Below are 26,761 nucleotides of genomic sequence, written 5' to 3' on the forward strand. Positions count from 1 at the left end.
AGCTACTTAGCCACTTAGTTCCTCAGTGGGAACGGATGCTTAAACACGCAGTTCCCCAGCCGGTTTGGAGGCAGGAGCCCAGCGCGGCCTTGCTGCGCCCCCGGCAGCACCCCGGGCAGAGACCCACCGACCTACCCAGCCCCCCGCCCGCGGCGTCCCGCGGCGTCCCGTACACAGGGTGAGGTAAGCGTGGGGGGTGCCCGGGGCCGAGTTTCACCGGGTCCCCCTCCTCGCCCGCGGCGGGCTCAACGGCCCCACCGGCGACCCAGCGAGACGCTCGGCGCCATGGCAACCCCCGGGCAACCGGGGGCGGGACCGACGGCGGGGCGAGGCCGCGGGAACTTACAGCGCATGCGCCGCGCAGCTCCGCGGTATCTGCGGGAACGGAGGGACGCTGACGGTGGGCGCATGCGTAGAGCGGGTTCGGCGGCAGTCGGTGGACTGCGCATGCGCATAAGCCCCGCGTCCTCCCCCCCCCCCCTTCCGCGCGGGTGTTTCGTTGGGGTGGGTAGGGGACCGCGGGGGACGGGGGAGGGGAGCCGAATGGCAACCGGAAGCGGAAGCGCTGTGCGCAAGTAAACCGTTTTTCCCCTCAGTCAGGCGGGTTCTGCTGTGCTTCCCTCTGCACGCGTGCCCGGCCTCGCTCCGCGGCGCCGAGCCTTAGCCGCCCTAACTGCCACCGAGCCGCTGCCCCGCCCAACCGCCCGCCGGCAGCGAGGGAGCGAACGGGAGAGCGGCCGCCAGCCGGGCCAGGGGCTCCCGCCCTCTGCGCCGCCGCCCTCGGCCCGTGGAGGTGCTGCCGGCCCCTCGCCGCCCCGCCCGCCTGTCCGTCCGTCCGCGTCTCTGCTAGGCGGCCGCGATGTCTGACAAGGAATTTATGTGGGCCCTCAAAAATGGAGACTTGGATGAGGTGAAGGACTACGTGGCCAAGGTAGGAGGCGGCCGCGAGGGCCTGGGGTGGGTGAGGCGGCGCTGTGGGCTGAGGAGGGAGGGATGCGCTTGGAGCCTTTGGGACCCCCCGTTCGGGGGTCGGCCGGGGAGGGCTGGAGGGCGGCAGGAGCCGCCACCCGCCCGGGGACAGAGTCTTCGGGAACTTCCCGCAACGGTGAGCGTCCGGGCGATAGGGCGCCCTTCCCCTCCCCGTCGCGGCCCTCCCGTTCTTGTGCGTCTCCCTTCCCTCACCCGGCGCTCCGCTCCCCTCCTGCCCCCCGCCGGCCCCCGTGTACGCTGCTGAAGTTGTTACATGGCAGTACGTGAAACTTTCTGGGTTGACAGCCAATATCCTAGTCCCGCCTCGCTGATCTTATGTGTATATTCATATGTGTGGCCTCGGTTTGGTTATCCTTCCTCTCTGTGCCTCAGGGCTCGTCCTTAATAGGGTGATGCTAAGCTACCGGGTGTGTTGAGGCTTAATTCATTAACCTTCTGTGAAGCGTTTTGATATCTGGTTAGGGTGAGTGCTAAAAAAAAAACAGTAGATGCCTGTGTAATGGGTGAGAAGTCTTGAGGTACGTTGTATTTGGAGGGTGTCTGCCTTCATTTGCCTTCAGTTGTCAGTGAGGTTTGTGGGAAAAGTGCAGGTATGTAACGTCAAGATTCTGCTTCGGTGAACCCCTGGTGTTCAGGAATAGTGTCTAGAAACTGTTATATCCGAGCAGAAGTTTATGTGTAATTTAGCTATAATTACTTAGATCTCTGAACAAGTTAATGATTGTCTTTGGGAGCTTGACACATGCTAACATATCTTGCTGTGGTGACTTAAGTTCTTCCTATTCCAGTTGTCAACTTTGGTTGAAAGTTACACAAACTTGTAGCGCTCTTGGCAAAAAGAAATGTATGCAAGTATTTCCAGCTGCTTAAGAGCAAAGTCCAACAGCTTAGCTTGAATAGTCTTCTCTGATAGTTTCAGCTAAGCTGTTGGACTTTGCATCAAGGCGGCTGTGCACCCACATGCTCTGCTTAGTCTGTAAAGTGTTAGAGGTAGTAACTGGGAATACTATAGTTATCCCACTTTAGCTGTTTGTTAAGGGTTGTGTACCTATGTCTACGTAATGAAGCTGGATACTACATTGATGTGTCTTATTTCTTCTCAGATTTGGGAGCCTCCAAAGTGTTTCAGCAGCAGATTTGGGTTCTTGCTACAGCCCTTACAGGAATTCCATATGTATCTAGAGAACTCACTGCACACTCGTGATTAATGGATCCTTGCATATCTATTGCTGAGGCAAAAACTTGGGCAGTAACCATCTTGAGTCAGTTTTTAACTATGAGATCACTGCAGTACTAATTACAAAGCTTTTCTTTTATATTCCCACTTTTTCTGAGTGGCACTGCGCTCATGTAGCAAATTCATTTATGTGATCGCTCTTCATCTGCTTCAGCGCAAAGTCAAATGCTTAGTTCCATCTGCTACAGAAAGAGGCTTGAGCCAGCCTGGATGGTGCTATAGTAAAGAGGCTGAAGGGCATCACCTAACTGTACTAATGAGGTAAAGATCCTTAAAAGAGAGATACTGTCAGTGGTTAGATTACTATAGTAAAAGAAGCCTACAATCCTTGAACCAGCTTACATTTTAGATCTGCTTCTAATGTAGAAGGTAAATAAACTACAGGAATTTTCTGCTTATTTGTGACCTAATCTTGTTCATTCTTTCCCCCCACTTGTAAATATGCTTTCTGTCGTCTGCCATTAAGCATCCTGCTTGCCAGTAACACAAGAAGTTGAATGTTTTCTTCTCAGTCCATTGTGTTTTCTTGATGGACTTATGTTTCTGAAGTTTTCTTGGCTACTAAACTCTTAGCCTGGTTTCCTGTGGAACCAGAACTTCTATGAGCAAGTTTAGACTGACCACCTTCCTTCCTAATTGTTAATTTTTTGGCTAATTTTTGTTAAGTTTTACAGGGCTACAGGTAGATACTCTTAGGTTTTGTGAAACTAAATGAAGTAGAGGCACGTACCTTTGTGGAAGAAAAGAGTACAAGAATGAGCTTATGTTTTACCGCATGACAGGAAATGTGCACGGAGGCAAGAGAACTCTAAATCCTCCCACTGTAGGAGAAGCCTTAGTTGGAACTTCATTCTTGTTTTCTAAATTAATGAAATATGTGAGGGGAAAACATGCTTTGATAGTTACAGTTCTCAGAAAAGTATCTTTTCCATGCTGCATGTTCTTTTGACTGTCTTATCAGTTAAGTGGCTTCTGCTCCCTGCTGCTTTCCTGTTCTAAGTATGATTTAATGTTCAGGAATTTTACTTAGATAAACTTTGCAGTAATAGAAGTTTCCTCTCCCTGCAGTGTGGGAGGCAGTCTTATATGTCTTACATTCTGCATCTTCATAAAATTCTTTCTTGTCTGTCTTAAACTTGATTTCCAACTTCTCATTTGTTTTGTTTCTTGTTCTAGTCTTCTTTCCTCATTAGTTGATTGGAAAAAAAATACAGCTTTTAACTATAATCTTGCTGTTTTGCTGCCACTTACAATAGAAAGGGTTTGACCCCTGATTTTGTTTCATATCTGAATGGCAGAGCTTGAAATATGAACTAGATGACCCTGGGCACTTTAAAAAAAATAGTAGTATAAATGGATATCATCAGTGAGGCTGTAAGAGTTGAACTTGGATAATCAGTCACGGCTTTTCTTTACTTGTGTGTAATAAGCTGTGGAGATTCTGTCTTTGGAGTTATTAGTATATCTTTTTTTATCTCAAATTTGATTAGTAGGTACCAAGAGGAAGGTAGCTTAATGGCTCTCAGACTTTAAGTTTCACCTGTTGTTTGAATCAAAGTATAACGTGAAAACCTTTCTTTTTGGTGACATGGTTTATCCTCTTTAAGTAGAGAAAGTTTCTGCCACTTAAACAGTTCCTGGACAAAGAAAGGATACAGAGGCAGAAGGAAGAGCCTCCATTTGCATTTTATATTTCTATGTATTATCCTGAAGTTAACTTCTTCAGAAAGAATCTTTCACAGAAACAGTAGTTCTGAGGGGTGGCAATGAAAGACAAATGCCAAATGATACTGCCTTGTTGCTTAGCAAAATAGATCTTAGCACTGACAGTCTGTGCATTTGAAAGACATTGCTGACATCTACTTGATAAAAATATGAAAGCTTATTTGTATAGTTGGAGTAGTCCTGTAAGACTTATTTCTTTTTTTGTAAGAAACATTAGTCTCTACATTTCTCGACGTCTAATCGTATCAACTTTTTCTTCATGCTAAATGTTAATTTCTGCTGAAGTACTGCAGTTAGTGTGTTATGCCAGCAGTTAAGTATGGTGCCATCTATTTTTATGATGACTAGATTAAAAAGTAGCTCTTACTGTTTGCTTTTCTTGATGTCTTCCTTTTGAATATAGCCAACATATGTTGGCTTCAGAAGTGTCTTTGCAGGAATTGAAGGGATTGAAGGAATTCTGCACTCTTCCCACATACATCCACTCAAATTTTTAAAATTCCCCAAGAAAGCAGAAGCTTTCATGGGAACAGATGAATCAAATATGCAGTTAAATGGGTGAGGAGGACCCACGCAGATTAGAAATTTGCTTCCCTCAAGGGAGGGAATGGGGGTTAATACGTACTAGTTAGGAGAGCAGGGTATATTAGGCCTGCAGACCTTCCTAACAAGAATCGTGCTTGCTCTTTTTCCTTTTAATCCTTCTTCCCCAGTGGCATGAAATAAGCTGTACAGTTGCTTGAAAAGACTTCTCTATCAACATGTACATGTAATGTTTCCAATCAGCAGTAGATTTCTCAGGCTAAGTAGAAATCCTGTTCAGTCACTAGGCACAAAGTTTTTTGGCAAGATAAACTTGTATTTGTGAGAAAGAGGTTACAATAAACATTTGTTCTAAAGTAACTTAATCTCCCATAGCTTAACTGAGAATTCATCACTTCCTGAGCTGCTGTAATCCCCTACATCGTTGCTTCCTAAACCTACTGTTGCTTACAGTTATGTTTAGTAAATCAACTATCCTAACATAATAAGAAGATGGACAGTCAACCAAACTGGAAGCACCAAATTTTTACTGGTGAGAGGACTGTGAGGTTGAAGTGATGGTAAGCTGTGAAAAACAAACAGTTTCAGAAAGTATGTACATGCTGTGCTTGCTAGGTAGGCATTTCTGGTGTGGAGTTTTGTTTTTTAAATAACAAAACAAACCAAATCCCTAGAGGACCTTCCATAACTCAGGTAGAAAACAGGAACTACTTATTCAGCCTTCACAAAATTGTGCTACTACAAACAGTCTTGTAGTTCTTCTGAATATAATGATATTTGAATACACGTCCTGAGAAATGCGGAAAACTTGACTACTGCAAAACTAACTGGAGAGACTAAACCAAAGGCATCGTTTAGAAATATATTTTTAAAAAGAGATTGCAGTCAGGGATCTAGTTAAGGTCTAAGTGTTGTGAAAAAGAAGAGACTTAAACACATCCATGGGAAGAATGATTAGAAAGGAAAAATAAACAGCTTTTTCCTTTTGAGGGGTAACCTCTCTGCTTTTGAGTGTTCATTGAAATGCCTTCCACTCCTTCAGGAACAAACTAAATGAATATGAACACTTGAATGGTAATTACATATGGGTGGATTACTTGAGTTACAGGTTAACCATACCATGGATACATTGAAATTCACTTTGTCTCACTATGTTGAATGCTGAAGTGCACTTCATTATTATGGCTACAGTGATACCTGGATTGGCTCTGGTTTGGAAACCGGTTTCAAGCTCTTACCTGACAGGGAGCCTGAAATCCTTGCTGGGTTACAGTGCAGTGTAAGTATACCTCAGTAGTTTCTCCAGGAGCATATCAGGGCTAGCAATGACCTGGGAACTGCTGGACTGAGCTTATCCCCTTTGGAACCTCTTGGTTATCTCTGTATTTTAACTCCTCAGTGTTCTGCCAATACTTGTACTATGTGGGTTTTTTCTTTGAGTATTCTAGGCCTTCTGTTGCTTTCCTCTTGATTACTGTTGAGCATGCTGTAGTGTGATTGCTAAAGAGAGTTTTGGTTTACTGTTTAGTTCTACTTAAACTTGTTATTTACATTTTGTAAATTTGAACATGATGAGCTAAACCTTTCTTTTATGAAACAAGACAGTTGCTTGCTACTTTTAGCTTTTAGCAGGTTCCATATTTGTGAGTTACTCTTAACTAAAATGCCATGGATATACTAGAAAAAACCTTTCAGAAGAATGCAGCATGGCAGCTACTTTTTAAGAATGGGTTCAATAAGATGTATGAGGTTGATGAAAAACACCTTTTTGGGATGGTTGATTAATTTCCCCAGTGTGATCTGAAAGTCTGAGGAAATGTGGCAAAAAATTGCTCACAAATATTTATAGTTTGTGCATCAGTTCTTTAATAGTTTATAGGAAGAGGTCGGGTAACAAACCCACCAGTAAATGTGGCATTGTGGTGGAATGTGTGACTCGCTGCCTGAATGAACAGCACAGAATTCTCAAATCTGTCCTTTTTGGGAAGGTAACTGATTCTGAAGCCATTTTCATCCGAAATGTAAATGGAGTTAACGATAATACTGATCATGAATCTGGAACTGCTAAATGCAGTAGTATCTTTCTGAGATGTTGATGTTAGGCCTATGATTGGGTTTTTTTTTCATTCAGTTGACTTCTGGGCTCTGCAACTCATGGTGGCTTTAAGAGATTGCCTAAGTACGTGACTCATTTGACTTTTTTTATGCTGAAATAAAACATTAAGTACTTATTTGTTTCTGTTTAGGCTGTTCTTATTATGCTGACTTGTCCTGTGTCTAACTGGTGTTTGCCACAAAAAGTAGAGAGTGATCAAAATCAGATTTTACTAAGACATTGAATTTAAATTTTTGTTGCCGAAAGTTTTACTAACGTATTTCATTCCCTAAATCGAAAGCAAATTTTCTCTGCTGTGAAGATACCGTGTTTTGTCTGAGTTTGTGGTCTTTAGCATATGCATTACTAAGTATGATGATACAAAATTAGGAACAGGTTATGAATAACAGAGGGCTCACTGAGGTGAGGAAAATATTTACTCCTAGTACTGCTCCGTTTCTTCCCACCCTTTTTATTCTGTCCTCAGTTTTCCCTCTTGTATCAGTTCTGTCTTTATTAAATTCTTGTTTTTCAAGCCTAGCTCTTGCCTTTCAATTCAGTTTGTATTTTAACAGGAGGGCCTATAGGTGATGAGCCAAGCTTTCTAAAAGTCCAAGAGAACAGTTCTGCTGTGGTTTGTATTCTGCCTCCGTTTGGAATAATATGTGGAAAGTTGTGTTAGCTGTGAACCTTATGCATTGAATGTTGACTTGGGTACCATGGAGTTGGTGACTCGTGCAGGCCACAAGTAAAAAACTGAATGAATGGATCTCACAGCAGTGTCAAAACACATAAATAAATACCTAATTTGCACACTTCCAAAGTTGAAGGTTTGTATTAAGTTATTCTGAACTCTTCTTTCTCCCCTAGCAAAAGCCCGACCTTTAATGTTGTATTTACCATCCAGTGCAATTCTGTAGAAAGGGGCAGTTGTTACTTGTGTAGACAGATCTATTACTGGGACAAAAATATTAGCTGGAATTAATAAGTGCCAACAACTGACCAGTTGATTATACAGTTGTTTTTCGCACAAGCCGCAGTTTCAGCAGTTTTGAACAATTACATGTATTTCTGCTTTAGCTCGTTATGAGGGGGGTAGATACAAATCAGCACAGCTCATATTAATAAGACTTAGAGATATTTATTGGATGCTGGATATCCTGTTGGCTCTTTTTATTGCAAATGATGCTAAAGCCTGTGTTGATTGATACCACCAATGGCAAATTCTGCAATCACATGCCAGATATGGGAGGGAAACTATTGTTTCCTCCTAAATTTTTAAGGGACTAGTATCTGTTGTGCTCTCTAGGCAGTGAAGATCTGTAGCTCTCTGACCTGGAAAGCAATCAATATTAATAAGTCATATTGAACAAGCTACAGTTCTTGTCTCAGTTCTCAGTTTGGCTGGAATGTACTTGTGTGTGTTTTGAGGGTGTTTTGGTGGCTTTTTTTTAATAAAGAGGACACAAATAACTTGATGTTATCCTGAAAGCAGTTGAAATCCTGATAAAGAGAATAGGAAGGAGAAAATAAATATGGTCTTGTAAACTCATAATGCATATGCACATGAATATGGCTTTGATGTAGCTTGAAGGGCTTGGGTTTTAGTGCTTTTTAGCACTTTGCCCATTTTTGTGGTCTCTCTTGGTCTTTTGTATGCAGTGTAATTCTGTAGTTCAGTACAGACATATACTATGCCAATGGTTGTGTTTCTCCAAATCAAGAATTTTTGTAACTTTCTTCCCGCAACAAGAATTAGAGTATGGTCTAGATTTTTGTCTTTGCTTATATACATTTCTGTCTTCATCACCGATTACAGGCCAAAAGGGAAGTGGTGAAGTCATTTTACTTACCCTTCAGCTACACTTTGAAAATCAAATAGAGTAATTGTATGCAGTGGCTAATAAACTGAACAGACCGAAACATCACTACAAAGGTATTCTGGAGATATGCCTGTCATACTTCAGCCAAAGTTCAAAGGATATTCTAAAGTGTCTCTAATTATGGAGTCACTTTATAAAACAGAATTATGTGCTCGAAGTTTCTTATGAGCTAAGATCAAGTCTTGATAATTATTGTTGAATGACTGACACTTTCTTTCTGCAAACTCCAGTTATTTACGAACTTGCTTTTTAACACACTTGTGGCCTATAAATTAGTGATTAGCTTTAAGGAGGAAAGATGAGCTGGAAGGCCATTTGAGACACAAGATAGAGAGCTGTCCATAAACACTTACCATCAACATATCTCTTCTAAACTGGCTTGTTAATGATGCTATGAATGCAAATACCATAGGTAATAAATGTTTAAAAAGGGGTTTTGTTTGTTCAAAAACACTTCCGGTACTTGATTCAGGTAATGCAATTGAGAGCAAGTGTCAAGTCATTATGTAAAAAAAGATGGATCAGGATAGTTCCTGTGAGGTGAAATCTGCATTTCTATGTATGTCCTGTATACAAACTTTGCAGGATCCTTTGTATTCAGGTGAGGCATTTGGGAGAATCTTTATTTCTTGGATCGCTAACTTCCCAATAACTTCAGTAATAGTATTAACTCTTCCTTGACTAAAGGGGTGATTATTTAGCAGGGTTTAAAAAACTTGAATTTGGCCTGTAATAAAGCATTAGTTATCTGTTACTTAAATTCATCTTGGAGATTGAAATTAAATGTATTTACTGTTGAGTTACTAAGCCTGTTTCTTTAATTAGAGTATAACATGAAATGCAGTCTTCAGTTCTTGTGACAAGTTAGTAGGCTGTATTTACTAAAACATTTTCAACAGTAATTCCTGGTGTAATCTGGAGAAAATAGTGTAACTTTTGTAGATGGATTATTTAAATGCAATATCAATATTGCTAAGTTTTGATGGAAGATTTACAGTGAAGCTGAATACTCCAAGTGTATATAATTGGTTTACACAACATTCTGTGGATGTTAATGAGTATGTTTTACAAGTATATGCTGCTTTCTAAGCAGCATTTTTCTTATTGATTTAAAAATAGCTTTTCTGATCAAGTTTTTTACTTCCATGTTTTATTTTTGCATGATTCCAGTCATTAACTGCTTCAGCATGTCAACAGAAACCTGCATTAAGGCACAAAACTCTTAGAACTCATTAATACCCACTCTACTCAGCGCTTGTCAGGCGACACCAAGTACTGTGTACAGTTCTGGTCCCCACTGTACAAAAAGGATGTGGACAGGCTGGAAGGGGTCCAGAGAAGGGCCACCAAGATGATCAAAGGACTGGGAAGCCTGCCATATGAGGATAGGCTGGGAGAGCTGGGTTTGTTCAGCCTTGAGAAAAGGAGGCTCAGAGGGGATCTCATCACCATGTACCAGTACTTAAGGGGTAGATACAAAGAAGACGGAGACTTCCTTTTTACACGGAGTCACATGGAGCGGACAAGGGGGAATGGACACAAATTGCTTTTGGGGAGATTCCGATTGGACACCAGAGGGAGATTTTTCACACTGAGGACAGTCAACCATTGGAATAGTCTCCCCAGAGAAGGGGTTGACTTGGCCACGTTGGACACCTTGAAGAGTTGTCTGGACTGTGTGCTGTGCCATCTTGTCTAGACTGTGCTCTTCCTAGAAAGGTTGGATTAGATGATCCCTGAGGTCCCTTCCAACCTGTGATTCTGTGAAGACTGCTTTTGATATTTCATATCTTTTTTTATGCATTGCTGTGAGAAGGAAATGTAAACTCAACGTGCACAGGAAAATAATGCCTGTTAATCTTATATGAAAACCTATTCAGAAGATAAGCTTCATTGCTTTGGGTTTGACAGAACACTTGATCTTGCCTTAGACATATCCTTTGTTTAGATTCTAGAAGTGTCAGTCATGCTATTGATGCTAAGCCCCAATTATAATATTTCAATTCAATATATTTTAAATTATAGCAGTAATTTTTGGAAGATATCATTATCTTCCTGCTTATCATCTCATATCTTCATGATGGGGTACAACCTTAACTTTGAGAACTCATAACTGTGGGGAGTTTATTATTGTTAGTTTTTAGATCATGCATAGAAGTCAAAATATCAAGCTGGCATCTGTTGAAACCGAAACCCAATAGCTGGCATCTACTCTTCTCCTAGAAGTAAAACAGTTGCTTCCTGTGCATTCTTTGGGCAAGGAGTACTGAGGATTTTAATGCACATGTTGATGCTGAGGTTCCTACAGTTACTGTAAAAGCTTTAATTCAGAGCTACCAGCTAATTGCAGGTTGGATGGTAATGGCTTTTATTCTTTGCTCAGCTGGTTAACTCTTGGAGCAATGATCTAATGATGGAAATAGCCTGAATCCTATTACTGAACATTTGGATTGCTTTTTCCTTGAACTTAAAATTTTCTCTAATACAAACTTAGTGGCACCAAGGAAGTAAAGCATGCTACGGTATTTTTTATCTGCCCAAACTTGTGTTCAGAATTCCACGAGTAGATGATCTGACATGTTAAGCTTGAGTTATTTGAAAGTATATGGACAGGTATTTTGTAGATTTTTCAGTTTTGCTAGTGTCAGTCTGTTGTCAGTCTGCTGATGGTATAGTACTGAATTACTGAGACCTCATCTGATTTCTGGTTTAAGGATGGTTCATGTCTGCTGTTTAACAAGCATCTGGCACCCACATGAGCTGGAATATTTTCTGCTTAGTAGACCCTTAGAATGGGTATCATCCAAATCAGATCAAAATACAGCAGTGTTAAAACATGGACTTTGGCCAATCACTTCTAGAGGAAAAACCCTTTCAGGCCGGTTCAGTGTTGCCTGTGAAAATGGACACTGTGCTGTGTTCAATGGAAACAGTACTTAACACATCTCTTTAGACTGAACATGAGTCTTATGTCCAGTTAAGGAATACAGTCATTACATCTGGCTGTGATTCCTTAAGAATTAGTGGTTTAATGGTTTTATTTTAGATTGTGTCCCATCTCTGATAGACAAGCTGTGGTACTATAACTAATTTCAAATTCTATCAGCTCTTCAAAGCAGAGGTAGCTTAGAAAGTGCATCTGATCATTGGCTGTTTCAGTTCATGATATAGAATATTTAGCACAACAACATTCATCAATTAAAGTAGTACTCTCTGTCCAGAGTTTCTTGATATACATAATAATACTTCTGTCTGCAACAGCCTATTCTGTCAGAACTAGTTGCAGCCATTACTCTGAGCTGCTGCCTAAGAGGTGAGTGCTTTTGGACAAAACTTTAAACAGACATTCGTAATGGCAAGACAAAGCTGCCAAACTGATCCCTTCATTCCTGTTTCATCACTTGCTAAAGCAAATAGCAAATAATGCAAATTTCTACTACTTCTCCCTCAAGTCTGAGACAGTTAAATTAAGGGGGGTGGGGAGAAAAACTGTTTTCAGTAATGCACATATGTGATACATCTCTCTGAAAATGGGATTGTAGCACAAGTTTCTAGAAGCTGTAGCTAGGAAACAGTATTCATTACTGTTCTACAGAACAACTCATGTATCAGGTTTATTTGTCTCTAAAAATGCTGATACAACTGAAGCACAGATGGTTCAGTAGTTCAGTTCATTTAGCAGTTGTTTCTGGAACTGTATTCTTTTGACTGACACAAAGGACTCTGGATTGCATTTGATTATGGTGGATAAGCTAGATACTTGTTTACCATTAACAAATAAAACCTGAAAAGTATGCTTGTTAAGTACCTTTTTGTTGACTTAAGCCAAAGTAAGTGTAGGGGTGCTTATAAAAGCTTCTCGGTGTACTTTAAATACCATATCAAGACAGGCAAAATCCAGCATCAGGTTCATAATTTGTTCTCTTAACCTGTGTAGACCAAGTATTGGTGTAATCATTAGCAGTAGAGACTTCTATCAAAGTAGAGAATTGCAAAGTAGATACACATTTTAAACATACATGGGCATCTACATCCATCTGCTCTGGTTGTAGAACTTGCTGCAAAATGCCAGCTGAAAAGACTCACACTATTGTCAGAACAGATACCTCTTTTTGATAAACCAGTGAGGGTCTTTTAGTGGGAAAGTTATATTGAAATTCTGAGTAGCCTTTTTTCCAGCTTTTAAATACCGAAGTTCAGATGGATGTGGCAAGCAAAACTAATAGAGACTAGATGTAGAGCCAGAACAGCAACGAGAACTTGCTACTGATGTCTGCAGCCTCTTCCACAGAGATTTAACTTTCCATATTCAAGAAAGTCCCTTCTCAACACCTTGATTTTGCTTTTTGATCATTGGACATTTTTGTTGTTTCTGCGTCTTTCAGTAAGATGTGATAAGAGGAAGGTGTAAAGATAGCTTGTCCCAAATATTCCCCAAAGCATATAGGGTATAAAGAAGACAGCTGGGAGAAAATTCCTTGTTGCTTCAGGTTATGAAACTTAGAGAACGGGGAATAAAAAACCTGACAGTGTCCAAAAGGCATTATTAAATCTCGCTTACCATGAACCCAAAGATAATCAGTAGAAAGGCTTATCTAATATAGTTGCTCTCAGCTGTTTAAAAACAAAACAAAACAAAAAAACCCAAACTTACAGATCTTCTGAAATTCTCTAAGTGGAAAGTAGTTATCCATACAATAAACCTAGGCCATTTGCTTCTGTTCAGCTGTCCTCAGATAACTGTGGTCCACGCAGGCTGCAGTTGGAAAACTACTGGAATGGTCAGAATTTGCTGAACCACTGAGCAACAGGAGCAGTAGTCTCTCTATGGCAGGCTGAACGATACAGGATTACATTAATTTATTTAGTGGACTGAAAGTAAGTAATTTTGGAAAATCTAGAGGATTTAAATGAAAACATGGATCCTGCACAGATTTTTTGCAGTTGCCATGGGAAACTGCCTACTTGCAGTTACAGTTAGTTGATTTCTCAGCTTTGGCAGGAGCTTACTGCTGGTTTTTAACTGAAGAAATCTGCTTCAAAGTCATTAACAATTCACAAGTTACAATACTTAATCTTTTTCCTTCCCTTTCTGCTCTTTGGACTTAACCCAGCCTTTGAGTTATTAGTTCACTGTGTTCCACTCTTGCTCTCAAGCTCAGTATTGACCAGGGGCAACAGGGTCTAATTCTGTCTTGCAAATCAGAAGACAGACAAGAAAACTTGAGACTTGATAATCTTGCCGAGCAGAATATATAAAAAACTGTCACCTCTCCTTAGGCCTTCTGCATTGAGTATTTTTTCAATGCATCTGTCTGAGTGGATATGTGGAATTTATCTTTTTTCATCTTCTCTGCCCAATTCTTAATTCTGCAATCTCTGAAGCATCGTGTCAAGAGGTTTTTTCCTCTTATAAGAAAAAAAATGCACAAAAGTTTAAATAATATGCTTCACTGACTTGTATTACAAGCTGGTCATTTGAATTATTCTTGAATCTAATTAATAAAAATGGACAGGAATGTGAAAAGTGCATGTTTAATGGCAGGCTTTAGACAAGGAGACCATTTTTTTAAGTGCTAAACTAGTGGTCAGTTATCTTCAGGTTTGTATTAAGACAGCTGATATGAGAGTATGTCTACTGTAGCAATTTAAAACTGAGTCAGTTTCAATAATGGATGCAGATATTTAACCTCTCAGCTCTGCCCAGCAGAAACTGCTTCAGGCTAGTGCTCCATTTCAGTTACCATGACAAAATTTCTAGAGAAAAATTGTATAACCAGCTTGGAAGAAGAGATTAATTTATTGTCACTGCTACTCGAAGGTTTTTGAGTAGTGTTAATATATATTAACACTTGTAAACTAGAAATAAGGGGTTTTTTAGGAAAAGCTATTAGGCCTGCATTACTGAATTCATTTTAGGGGTGTTTCTATCAGTAATCTCCAAGGACCTGTGAAAGTACTAATGTAGATTTTAGTTGGATAGATAAGTTTATATCTTGGCAGGAATTAAAACTAATTCTTCAAAGTCAGTGCTGCTTTTTAGACCCTGAGAATGTTTGGGGTGGGGGGGCAGGGAAGGGGGAGAAACTCAGTTGAACTACAGCACCACTTCAAAAATATGGAATGTTGTGGGATTGTTGAACTGAAGGCCTAAAGTAGAGGCCAGATGAATACTTCTATATAGTGAGCCTTCTTGTTAAGAACTGGTGTCCTACAATGCTGTCAGATTTCTTCAACATATTTTAGAAAAATACCTATCTTGGAACAAAAGACACAAATCAAACTGAGTTAAGGTCAGCAGTATGTGAATCAGCTCTTTGGCAGTCATAAGGTGAGAACTAGGGTTATAGAACGGAATACATATGGAACCACTACAGAGGCAAACTGAGGAGGATGGAAATACTCTATACCAGGTTGTATGAGGTACCTGGGCTGTCTGCACATAAGTCCAAGGAATGTTTCAATAGTGAGAAAGTTTCAATAGTAAGAAAACTGAGGTAGTAGCACTTTTCAGTGGTAAACCTCAGCTTAGTTTTTTGTGCTGGCAAAAGTAAAAAAATGAGAGCTTTTTTGTGTTTCAACTCATAGCATTCAATTTTGGTTCTTGAGTCTTGAAAGAAAGTTAATTGAAAACCAGGGTATTTGAGGCTCCAGCTTTGTGCTTAAGCAGCTCATTCATAGAAGAAGAATTTTGGTGAGGTGAGCTATAAAATTCTCTTTCTGTGGAGGGTCAGGTTGCCTTTTTTGGTGTTAGTTGAATATAGATGAGATGATACTGCAGGCTGCCTAAAATAAAGATGATTAAGATGCTTCAGGGGCCTTTCTTTGCATTCTGAGGCTTGGTCATGATAGCATGAGAAATGTTGAGAGAGTGCTTTTCAAGGCTATTACTTGGACACACAGCTTATGTCCCTGGTTGTACATTTTGAGGAATCTGTAACCAGTGCACAGTTACACAGCAGGTGAAAGCAAAACGGTCTACTGGAAGGAATGTAAAACATTGCATGAATGTGCAGGGGTGGAGGTATGACAGCAGAAGTTCAGCTGAAGTTTAAACTAGCAGGGAATCTCAAGGGCAGCAGAAGGGGCTAGTGCATTGATAATGAAAGGAAATCAAAGGAAGAAAGGGGAATGTTCCTAATGAATCTGAGAAAGTAAACATCACACTCATTCAGGAGTGGTGAGGAGAAAGGTGTGGGGAACTGTAAGTAGGTCAGCTTAGTCTCAGTTTCTGGAAAGGCTATGGAGCAAATAATCATCCTCCTTCTCCTACTCCTAGAACCCATTTGACACTGTAAGGATAAAGTGAGAGACCAAGTTGAAGTTTGTGGTATGTGGACGGTAAGGTTGGTGGAAAATTGGATGGGCTGTTGGACTCAAAGGGTCGTGATTGGCAACATAGCTTTGAAGTGGTGCCTGGTTACCAGTGACATCTATCAGGGATTGGTATTGGTAGCATTGGTTAATATTTTTATTGGTGACCTAGACAATGGGTTGTCTACCAGTCAGGACAAAGGATAGAAAGAAGTAAACACATACACCTGCACAAGCTGGGGACTAATTGGCTAGGTAGGAGCTTTGCAGAAGAGGACTTCATGGTCCTGGTGGACATGAAGCTGCAAATGACACTGCAGTGTGCCCTCGTGTTATTGAAGGCCAGCAGCATCCTGGCTTGTATTAGCAAGAAAACAGCCAGCAGGTTAAAAGAAGTTTTTCCTTTCTTACCATTTGTGAGGCTGTCTGAGTACTGTGCCCAATTCTGGGCTTCCTAGTACAAGAAAAGCATTAACATACTGGAACAAGTTCAGAGTCAAGAGTTTGCGGGCCATCAGGATTGCTGAGGACATACAAGGAGATGCTGTTAGAATTGTGGTGGTTTGGGTTGTTTTGGTTTTTGTTTTTGTTTTTTTTCTTCCTGAAGAAGAGAAGATGAAGGGAAGATCTTATCGTCTTTCTGTACCAAAGGCAGGATATAGGGAAATTTGCTTAGAGGTGCACAGTGAAAGTGTGGGAGGCAACAATTCCAGTTGGAATGTGAGAAATTCCAGTTAGGTAGAAGAGAAAAATACTTCACTATGAGGATGATCAAGCCCTGGGAAGGGCTTGAGAGTAGAGACCTTGTGGAATCCTCTATCCTCAGGGTGCATGGAACTCAGGTGGGTAGTGTCCTGAGCAGCCTGATGTGATTCAACCTGCTCGAAGCAGATGTTGGACTAGATAACTGCCACAGTTCCCTTTCAGCCTTAAATAGTCTATGATTCCATTAGTCATAGACTTAGAAGTTTGTGGAATTAAACTGTCCATATATTTTTAGATCATTAGTCAGGTCTCAGGAAGCATGGTATTTGATTTTTCCCTCATTACCACCAGCGTTTATGACCTGTGGATTAGTTATGTAAAAACATAAAATTATGTTTTTACTGTGACAGCAAGTAGAATAAGGGCAGAAGTTTTTGTTTGACTTACAGTGTTCTTAAGCTCACAGTTACTTTAGAAACTGTAGAGTGATTGACCTTGAAGAATAAAAGTATGTAGAAGAAACTAGGGTGGTTTTTTTTTTTTCAGTTGTTTCCGCTATGTGGTTTTTAAGGACTCTCAATCAAGGTGTTTAGATCTGCAGTGCTAGAGAGGTAACTTTTGGATTAGATGAGCCCCGGAGCTCATATATGACAGCAGTAAACAGTTGAAAAGTCTATGAACATGCAACTGAAACACAGGTTAAGCAGTGAACTTTGGTTTAAGTATTTAAAATATAACCATTTTGAGAATGCAAGTAGAATAACAAGGATTCCTAAAAGTATTTTTATCTTCAGAGTACTTATGTTGTTTGGTGTTGGGGGTGTCTTTTGTTGGTTTTTGTTGGCTTTTTTTAAAGTCTTTCCAGAGATGGATGAATCTGGAAAAAATTATACTGGAGAATGATTGAAGGGGTGTGAGTTGACTCAAACTTTGAAAAAAGGGAGGAGAGTATATGGGGAAGATCAATACACAATAGTTCCTCCATACCCCCCATATTCTCATTGTGGGAGTGAGAGATTATTGGTTAAATCATGTTTATATGGCTAAACCCTGTTATATGGCTAATTTTTTTCAAGGTGTGGTTTGTCCAGACTTGCTTTCCCTTCAGAGGACTAAGGAATATAATGCCCTTAAGTGATTTCAAAGTTCGGGTTATCTATGTTCCACTTAAAAATATAACTTACTCTTTCAGGCAATTAGTTAGATGTGAAAACTAAAAATTAGTTATACTGTCCCTAAACTGGAGATACATGGATTTGATGGATGGACCACTCAGTGGATAAGGAATTGGCTGGATGGTTGCACTCAGAGTTGTAGTCAATGGCTTGATGTCCAAGTAGAGACCAGTGATAAGTGGCATTCCTCAGGGGTCGGTATTGGAACCGGTGCTGTTTAACATCTTTGTTAGTAACATGAGCAGTGGGATTGAGTGCACCCTTGGTACGTTTGCCAGTGACACCAAGCTGTGTGGTGCGGTCAACATGCTGGAGGGAAGGGATGCTATCCAGAGGCACCTTGGCAAGCTTGAGAGGTGGGCTCATGCAAACCTCATGAAGTTCACCAAGGACAAGTGCAAGGTCCTGCACATGGGTTGGGGCAATCCCGAGCACAAATACAGGCTGGGCAGAGAATGGATTGAGAGCAGCCCTGAGGAGAAAGACTTGGGCATGCTGGTTGATGAGAAGGTCAACATGACCCAGCAATGTGTGCTTGCAACCCAGGAAGCCAACTGTATCCTGGGCTACATCGGAAGAAACATGGCCAGCAGGCCAAGGGAGGCGATTCCCTTTACTCCACTCTTGAGAGCCCACCTGGAGTACAGTGTTCACCTCTGGGGCCCCCAACGTAAGAACAACACAGATCTGTTGGAGGGAGTCCAGAGGAGGGCCACAAAGATGTTCAGAGGGCTGGAGCACCTCTCCTGTGAAGACAGGCTGAGAGAGTTGGTTGTTCAGCCTGGAGTAGAGAAGGCTCTGGAGAGACCTTATAGCAGCCTTCCAGTACCTGAAGGGGGCCTACGAGAAAGCTGGAGAGGGGCTTTTTACAAGGGCATGTAGTGATACGACAAGGGGTAATGGCTTTGACCTGAAACAGGGTACATCTAGATTAGATATTAGGAAGAAATTCTTTACTGTGAGGGTGATAAGGCACTGGAACAGGTTGCCCAGAGAAGTTGTGGATGCCCCATGCCTGGAAGTGTTCAAGGCCAGGTTAGTTGACGCTTTGAGCAACCTGGTCTGGTGGAAGGTTCGATGGCAGGTGGGTTGGAACTAGGTGATCTATCACAATGTAAGAAAGATTTTACAGTCCAGTAACACCTCCGCCACTGTTATGGGGTGTATCAAAGCTTACCTAGCTATCTGCTAGGAATTTCTTTTTTTTATTATTTTTAAAAGACATCTCATGAAGAAGATAAACATAGAAAGCAGATGCTACACTGAATTTCACCTGTTGGTTTTCAAATGTTTCTTCTTGCATAAAACCCCAGGAGGATTTTTTTTTGTTACACCATGCCCTTTAAAGTGAAGATTTTGCTAACATTGCATAAAGGAATATTACACATGATCCTCCTGATATAAAGGCTATGCACTGTGGTGCGACAAAGAAACAAAAAGGTACAATGCCTGAATTTTACTTTTTTTCATCCGCATGTATCTACCTGTTGTTTGTACACCTGAGAAATATAAATGCTCAAGACCTGAGACACTCCTGCTTTCCATGAGTTGAATTCTTAACAACACCTGCTATAAATCTGTACAAAAAGATTGATTGAAAATACTTCATAGAATCATTAAGGTTGGAAAAGACCTCTAAAATCATCAAGTCTGACTGTCAAACCAACACTGCCATACCTCTTAAACTATGTCCCCAAAACATCTGAACATTCTTCTGATGAATTATCTCAATCTCTTCGTTGAATTTCAAAAGAAATACAACCTGTGTGACCAGAGGCCTACAGGGAATATACTGAATACAAAGTCTTTGGATGTAGTATTCACAATATGCAGTAAGATGTTCCAAATATCTTATCCATAAGACTTAAACTCTTCTTTATAGAAAGATAATTTTTTACTATTTGTCTTTCCACTAGACAACAACAATAAAGTTATTGCTATATTTAAAATATAGTTATCTAATACTCTATAGGAATAGCCATCCTTTGTATGCAAAGAGATGGAAGTAGTGCAACAGACTGTACAGTGAGTTCATCTTTCTCCAGGATAATGGAGACAGGAATTACCTGGTAATTCCTGAAACCTGGTAGTGTAGCTCCTGTAGGATGCTTTCCTGCGCTCTAAGGATATCTGACTGCACGGAACCTGATTTCCGTCTTTAAAACTGGAATGAAAGGAGTGCATGAAATGGGGAGATGAAGTTATTTCTGTGTGGCGGGATAAGTACAGATGGGGATATGGAGTTGTTTCTAAATCTGAAAGAGCATTTTAATGCCACCAGTATTACAGATACTGCTCTACTAATACAGTTAACCTATGCAATAGAATTTAATGAGGTCAAAATTTTCCATTTCTATTCCTGTAGTAGAACTGCAGTGTAAATTCCAGCTACTTATTTCTGGTGAGTTCAGGTGCCAAGTGGTGAATCAGATGAAGGAACAGATTCAGCTGGAAAGAAGAAAATGATCAAGTTAATTCTCAGACTGATAAGCTTCCTCATCGGAGTCGTCATTCTGCCACTAATTCTGGTGGGAAAGATCAAACTGTGGCTGGGAGTAGTGATACTGTAACTGCTACGCAGGGGAAAGTTGGTGCTAAACTGGTGGGTGAGCTGTGAATATGAATGGTGATATGCCAATAGCATGGCAGTAGTGTTCTAGAGCAACATTACTGGCAAACCACAGTGTCCAAGTGAATAGCTGGCTCAGATTCAGTCTTGGTTGGTGTGCTACTGTGAAGTAAGCCTGTGATTGAAGCACATGGAACATGGCACTAGATGAGTTTAGTTTAACTCATTTGGCTTTAACTGTTGATGCTTTTGAAACTGGCAGGAACTGGGAAAGGAGGGAGTTAGCAGGTGAAGCTAGACCAAGAGAGGCATGGAATACAGTTTGTGTAGTAAAGCCTACAGAAAAGATGAGGGCTGTTCAAGGACAATGTCAGTTTGGTGTGGTTAAATAATCTGCCTGGAAAATAAGGAGCTTTAGAACTTGTAATTTATGACTAAACTTGTTCATTCAACGTTTTCAATGAGCTGATGTCATAATGTGCATTAGGGACAAAGTCTGTGAAATCTGCTTCATTCTTTTAACTAGGACAGCAAAAGAATAAGGAATTAAATTTGGCAGAACTTATTCAAGGTAGCTGTTAAGGTGCAGATCCCTTGAGATTACTCTGAGACATCCAGCAGACTTGACAGGAAGGCAGCTTGGCTGTCAGAGAACTCCTCTGTGAGCTCAGGTACAAAGAGGGGGGACATGAAAAGTGGAACTGGGGATGGATATACAGGAAGAACATAGGCCTTTTCCCAGAGTTTGCAGGGATGGAACTAAAGCCAAAGCTTGACTGGAGTTAAACTGGAAAAGGATGTGAGACATAACCAGGCTTTCTGTGTTTTGGCACACAAAAAAAATATTGTCAACAAAAGGTAGAGCAAAGAAAATGTGTATGATAGAAGGTAGTGGAAGAATTAAGTTCAAGAGTAACTAATTTTGACAGCAGTCACTTAAGACATTAGTCAGAACAGATCTTTTTGTGGATTGAATTGCTCCATTACAGAAAGTGGGTGATAGCTACATTTGGAGGATGCTATCATGAACCCTACTATTAGTTATTTAAAAAGCAGAGAAAACTCTTGAAAGTATTTAGAACTGAGCTTCAAGTTTTTATTATCCTGCTTTTCAGTGAAAAGTTGAAACCTGGCTATCAACTGAAGCTGAAATTTAAAGTCCTTCAAAATGAATATTCTGCTGTTATCCATGTATGTGAGTTTTCGAAGTAGGACACAAGATCAATGTGTTATAAAAATCTTTCATGCTGTCTTGTTAAGTAATTGGAGATTCACAGAAATGCTTTTCTTTACCTGTAGTCAGATTTTAATAGTAGGGATTAAAGCAGATACATCAGAACCAGCAGTTAGCAGGTTTCATGTGTTGAACTGGTTTTTAATGTTACTGCATAGTTGGTGCTCTAGGTCTTTGATCTGCAAAGAAAATCATTACTGGTGTGGTTTATGCCAGACTGAGCCTTAAATGTCTCACTAAGTAAACTCGGTGTATTCTGGAAGGTCATTAAGGAGGTGATCATGTCTTTGCTTTTGCAAGGGCAAATTCTTCTCTGAGACTTTGCACAAACATTTGCACAGTTGTTAGTGAATTCGTAGGTCCACTCTAGAAAGTGAAAATCTTCTTTCAGAAGTGTGGCCTTTGACCGAATGTATATTTTATTTTGAAGTTTATATGATTCTTTGATTCTCACTTAATTACATCTCCTTCAAAGTACCCTCATAACTATTAACCTTGGTGCTCTGTTAGACTCTAGAAGATGGCAAAAGTCCCATAAAACTTCCTGGGAGAATGGTTCTGTTACTTTTTTTTTCTAATATACATAAGAATCTGTTCCTGTAGGCATAAAGGAAAAAATCACACTCGTCTTTGGCAGTTCATGTGGCTTCTGACCATATGTCTCTGTGTGTAGTATGGTGGTTTTTTAAAGAAAATCTTTAGCAGCTAGTACAGTCTTTGTTTCAGCCTACCAAAAATATAGGTCACTTTGCTGTCTCAGAGGTCAGTATTGTGAATTGTCCCTTGATAGGTTTGCTAATACCCAAGTTCATAACATTGAGTGTGATGTCTTTGAACAATATATTGTTCAAAACCACAGTAATTTCAGAAGACTTTACAGAGAGATAACTCGTTTCTTTGAATCTTTGAATTTTTATTTTCAGTGCTGTTTCCTGCTTCAGCCTGTTACAGGGCTTGAGAGACCACTTTTATTTCATTCTGTTGACATAATTAGCCACACCTTCACCAGAGCTGCCTTATTTAGTCATGATGGGGCTCAAATCTTGACCTTATGCTTAGATTTTCTTCTATTGTATGAAGATATGAATCAGCATTTGGAGCTTGTTGCTATAGCTACAATATGGAATTTCTTAGCTAATGTGAATACTTGAGTTCTCTAGAGTGTTCTCTAGTCATTCATTTGTTAGGTGCCACCATATAGAGAAGGTGTGTTTCCTATACAAAATGTGATCTGTCATGGCTGGCCAGTCTGTCAAAACTGAAAACCCAACTGCCCCCATAAGTCAATATCTCTCCCTGGCTTAGCTGAACAGGATACTTCAGGTAGAAGAGAAAGAGAATCCAACTTGGAGTGCTCATCCAGTGAAGACAAAAATCAATACCCACAAGATTGTATATCCTAAGCTTAAAGGAGAACAGGTTGTTTAGATAATCTCTGCCAACATTATGTAGGATTTTAGGTATGTTTCACATCACTGTCTGGCAGAGTGAAAGGTTTATTGTTGCAGCTGTGGTACCTGCTGTCTTTGGCACCAGTGTGCTACCAGTTAGGATCATAGGGTTCAAGCAGTTTTCTGCCTTTCCCATTTTATAGGTGATTTATATATGCAGTTGGTATCTTTGAGACTTAATTAAGCACATAAATGGCAGCTGGTGTAGATAAAGATTGAAACTTTGTATCTTCAGTTGAAATTCTATTGAAAGTCGGTATTTCCATGCCTAAAGGCACTTTCTCTTTGCGTTAGTGTAACTATAAGGATATTTTTGAGTTTTATAACAGCTTGTCTTTAATCTGAATAATTTGTATGTAGGGGTAAGGTTTAGGGTTTTTTTAGTTGGCCTATAAAATTTTCACTGAAACTGTTTAGTCTTCCAGCATGAAACTCCCTCTGAAAGAATTAATTTATCACTTCCATGGATACAGATAAAGCTCTAGATGAGTGGTGTCCAAATCTTTTTCATCATGCACCTCTATCAGTAAAGAAAAAATTGAGCATGCACCACCAATATCTGCATATTTAGTTATAAATTATATACTTCTACTACTGTACTAAGCTATCACATACATTATAAATTATAAAACATGCCCAACGATGGAAGTTAAAGATTACATAAAGATTAATTAAATGCTCTTTTTACAGTGCAAAAAATATTTCTTCTGACACCTCAGTGGATTGTCTTGCACACCTCTCCAGGTTTTCACAGCCTGCTTTGGAGACCACTGTTCCTCCTATGGGGAGATGTCCTGGGCAGTATAAACAGAAGATCTAAAGGCTAGAGACTAATTGTCTATGAAGAGTTCTGCAAGATTTGATATGTGTGTTAGAGACTCCATTTAAAGCAGGTGCTTGTGCCAGGGTTTGATCCCTGCCTATGAAATGGCTTGGTTTGTCTTCTCTTTGTACTTCTATATGTCTTGGACCAGGAGTAGGAAAGACCAAACAAAGTTTTATAACATTCAGTGGTCTGTTTTACAGTGGCTTTTCACACCCATGGAACAACTGGATATTTGACTTTGCTTACTGCAGAGCCTAGGAGTACTTTTTTTTTTAACTTATTGGATATCTTTGTTCTGTTAGTTTGGACTAAAACATTCTGATGCTGATATATTTTCACAGTACTAGTATTCAAATCCACATAGTCTGTGTTTGGGACATCTTTGCAGACTTTTTGCTAGGTACTACGCATATAAACAAGCTTTCATTGTCTTAAAGGGAAACTTAGAAAACTTCATAATTGGGTTTTTTGGGTTGGGGTTCTTTTGTTTTTGTTTTGGTTTTTTTTTTTTTCCTTCTAGAAGTTCATTGTCTGGCAGGAATTTATTCCACAGCCAGCTTAGGAGAGAACAGAGGGATCTGTGGTATATTCTTTTAAAAAGAAAAAAAAAATCCTATAGTGTAAACCAATGAGCCAAATAATATTTATAAGCTTAAGGGAGGGGAGCTTTGTTGGGCTGTCCTAATCTTAAGACATGATGATTCTAAATTTCTTTTTGAACGTGAATTTTGTAGTTTTACTGTGTGCTTTCCCAGGAGTTAGCTTCTTTGTCCTTCTCCCTTACCCCCTTATTTACCACGTCTTAGTACATGTCAGACATTACAGGAGTTTTTAGAGCCTCTTTTGGGGTAGTGATTTCATGGATTTTACATGGTTGGCTTCCTAAACTTAAGCATCCCAATCCTTATGTATCTGCAAAAATAATGTATTATTTAAATACCAGCTCTTTTTTAATTGACAGAAAGTGGCAAAGTGTAAATAGTAATACGGGTAGAGCTTAACTTCCAAGATAGGCTATGTATATGTTTCTTCCTCATACACTTTTCAGACGAGTGTGGCTATTTGTATGCTGTTAGTGTATGGTGATCTGGCTGGTTTTTTTTCTTTTAATTGGAACACAGTTGTTAACATATCCCCACCAACCACCAGTTTTGGAACTTCTCTTTTGCTGAATTTCAGTACGTCACAATACTGCTTGCCAGTAAAGTTGTTGCAGATAGAGTTAGACCTTCATTTAGTCATACTAGAATTTTATGTTAAACTATTGTACAGTGTTGACAGTCCACATAGCTAAAGCTGTGGTGGACTTTGTTTAGAAGTACGATTTGTTACTGTTCTGAAAGTTATAGATAAAAGTGAAGCTATCTTTTTTCTGATGTCTAACATTCTTCAGAAGCCATAGCTATATTTCAGGGTCAGTAACAGCAGTTGCAGAGGGTTTTTTTAACTCTGCTACTTGCTGCTACTTCATGCTACTTTGAAGCCAGAACCTTCAATGGTGTGAGAACCAGGTCCTGACTTCTGAGACCACAGAATGTACAGTGTTTAATATAACACTCTTGCGTTGCTTTGACTTTCAGCAGGGTATATTATGAGAAGAATTGAATAGTGTATTGTAGGAGAGGACAATTCTGAGGTTGTCTTGTTATTTGGCCAGCAGCGTAAAACTGATAATATAGAATATCAAATGCAGAACAAGATTGCCTTCTCACAATCTCCTCTTCCGCCCTTAGAAAGGAGGTGATGTCTGGAAGATATATGTCAAGCCCTGTGTTCTGTGAACTTTGTGAGATTTGGGGCGGGAGTGAAGGAACTGCAGGGACTCAGTAGAGAAGTATGAATTGGTGCTGCAGCTGAAATTCTTTTGGTATTTTTTTCTGTGGAGATGCAGGACTTGAGGGATGATGCTAAATTTAGCCACCCCCTAAAATACTAACATTACTTGCACATATGAACAAGAAGTCACTTACCACATAGCTTGGCAGTATTTGGTTTCCAGTAACTTCTCGTCATTACTGAAGTGCAACAAATAAGTTTATTCTTAGTTGCACAACCCAAGGTGAAGAAACAAAGCTGCTTAGGCACTCACTAAATTAAATTTTGTTTACGCCTTAAGAGATGTCTCAGTCCAGTGGTACGAGTGGCATTAGAATAAATCTTCCTGTGTCCTGATTTGGTTAACTGTCTTCAGACTTTTTTTGTGTCATGTAGAATTGGCAGGTGCTATTTATAAAACAGAATGGCAAGTTTCATAATTGGGTTTTAAGTTACAGGTGATCTGTAATCACTTGCTAGTAGTTATGACACTGGCTTATTCCTGTGGATCTGGTTTCTCAGTGTGTAGAACTCCATGTTAGAAGCAGGAAAAGTAACTTAGCCAGATAACTAGCATCCCAGCTGGGGGAAAGGAGAAGGAAAATGAGCTAATGTGAGCGTTTTTTTACAAGCTCTAATGATTTTTTGATATTTTTTTAATCACATGACTTACCTAGTGCACCTGGGTACACTTGAGATGCAGTGTGGAAGGAGGGACCACGGTTGTCTTACAGCCTTAAATGTGTAGGTGAGGTAAAGGAAATCAAGCAACTTATTTTTCATTTTCCATGGGCAATTAAATATTTGGTTGGGCTGTTCTTCAGCATATTTGAGGGCTCCTCTTCTTGGTGTGTTAGCTCTCAAATTTTCCTTATGTTTACATTTAAGGGTGAAGATGTCAACCGGACACTTGAAGGTGGGAGGAAGCCTCTTCACTATGCAGCAGACTGTGGACAGCTTGAGATTCTGGAATTTCTGCTGTTGAAAGGAGCTGATATTAATGTATGTACATCAATTTGCAAACAGATGTTAGGATGTTAGGGTCTTCTCCTGTGCCCTCCCCACCTCACACGCACGTAAGAATTGGTGTAAATGCCTATATGGTTACTGGAAGACTTAGATCAAACTAAACAATTTGAGGCATTTAAAAATATTTGAGAGGTGGTCTCCTAGAGGTTAGAAGTTTAAAATTATTTAAT

At 40.1% G+C, this 26,761-nt stretch overlaps 1 protein-coding gene across 1 annotated transcript in view; it reads left to right on the forward strand.

Moving 5' to 3' along the window:
- The first annotated feature begins 522 nt into the window (after window positions 1-522).
- The window catches only part of MTPN (myotrophin), a 44,301-nt gene continuing 18,062 nt past the window's right edge, over window positions 523-26,761 (forward strand). The window contains exons 1-2 of the mRNA XM_064457587.1: window positions 523-931; window positions 26,451-26,564. Coding sequence (XP_064313657.1) covers window positions 860-931; window positions 26,451-26,564 — 186 coding nt within the window. The 5' untranslated portion in view covers window positions 523-859. The remainder of the gene's footprint in view (window positions 932-26,450; window positions 26,565-26,761) is intronic.

Source organism: Phalacrocorax carbo, chromosome 1 (genome assembly GCF_963921805.1).
Source record: "Phalacrocorax carbo chromosome 1, bPhaCar2.1, whole genome shotgun sequence".
Taxonomy (NCBI): Eukaryota; Metazoa; Chordata; class Aves; order Suliformes; family Phalacrocoracidae; genus Phalacrocorax; species Phalacrocorax carbo.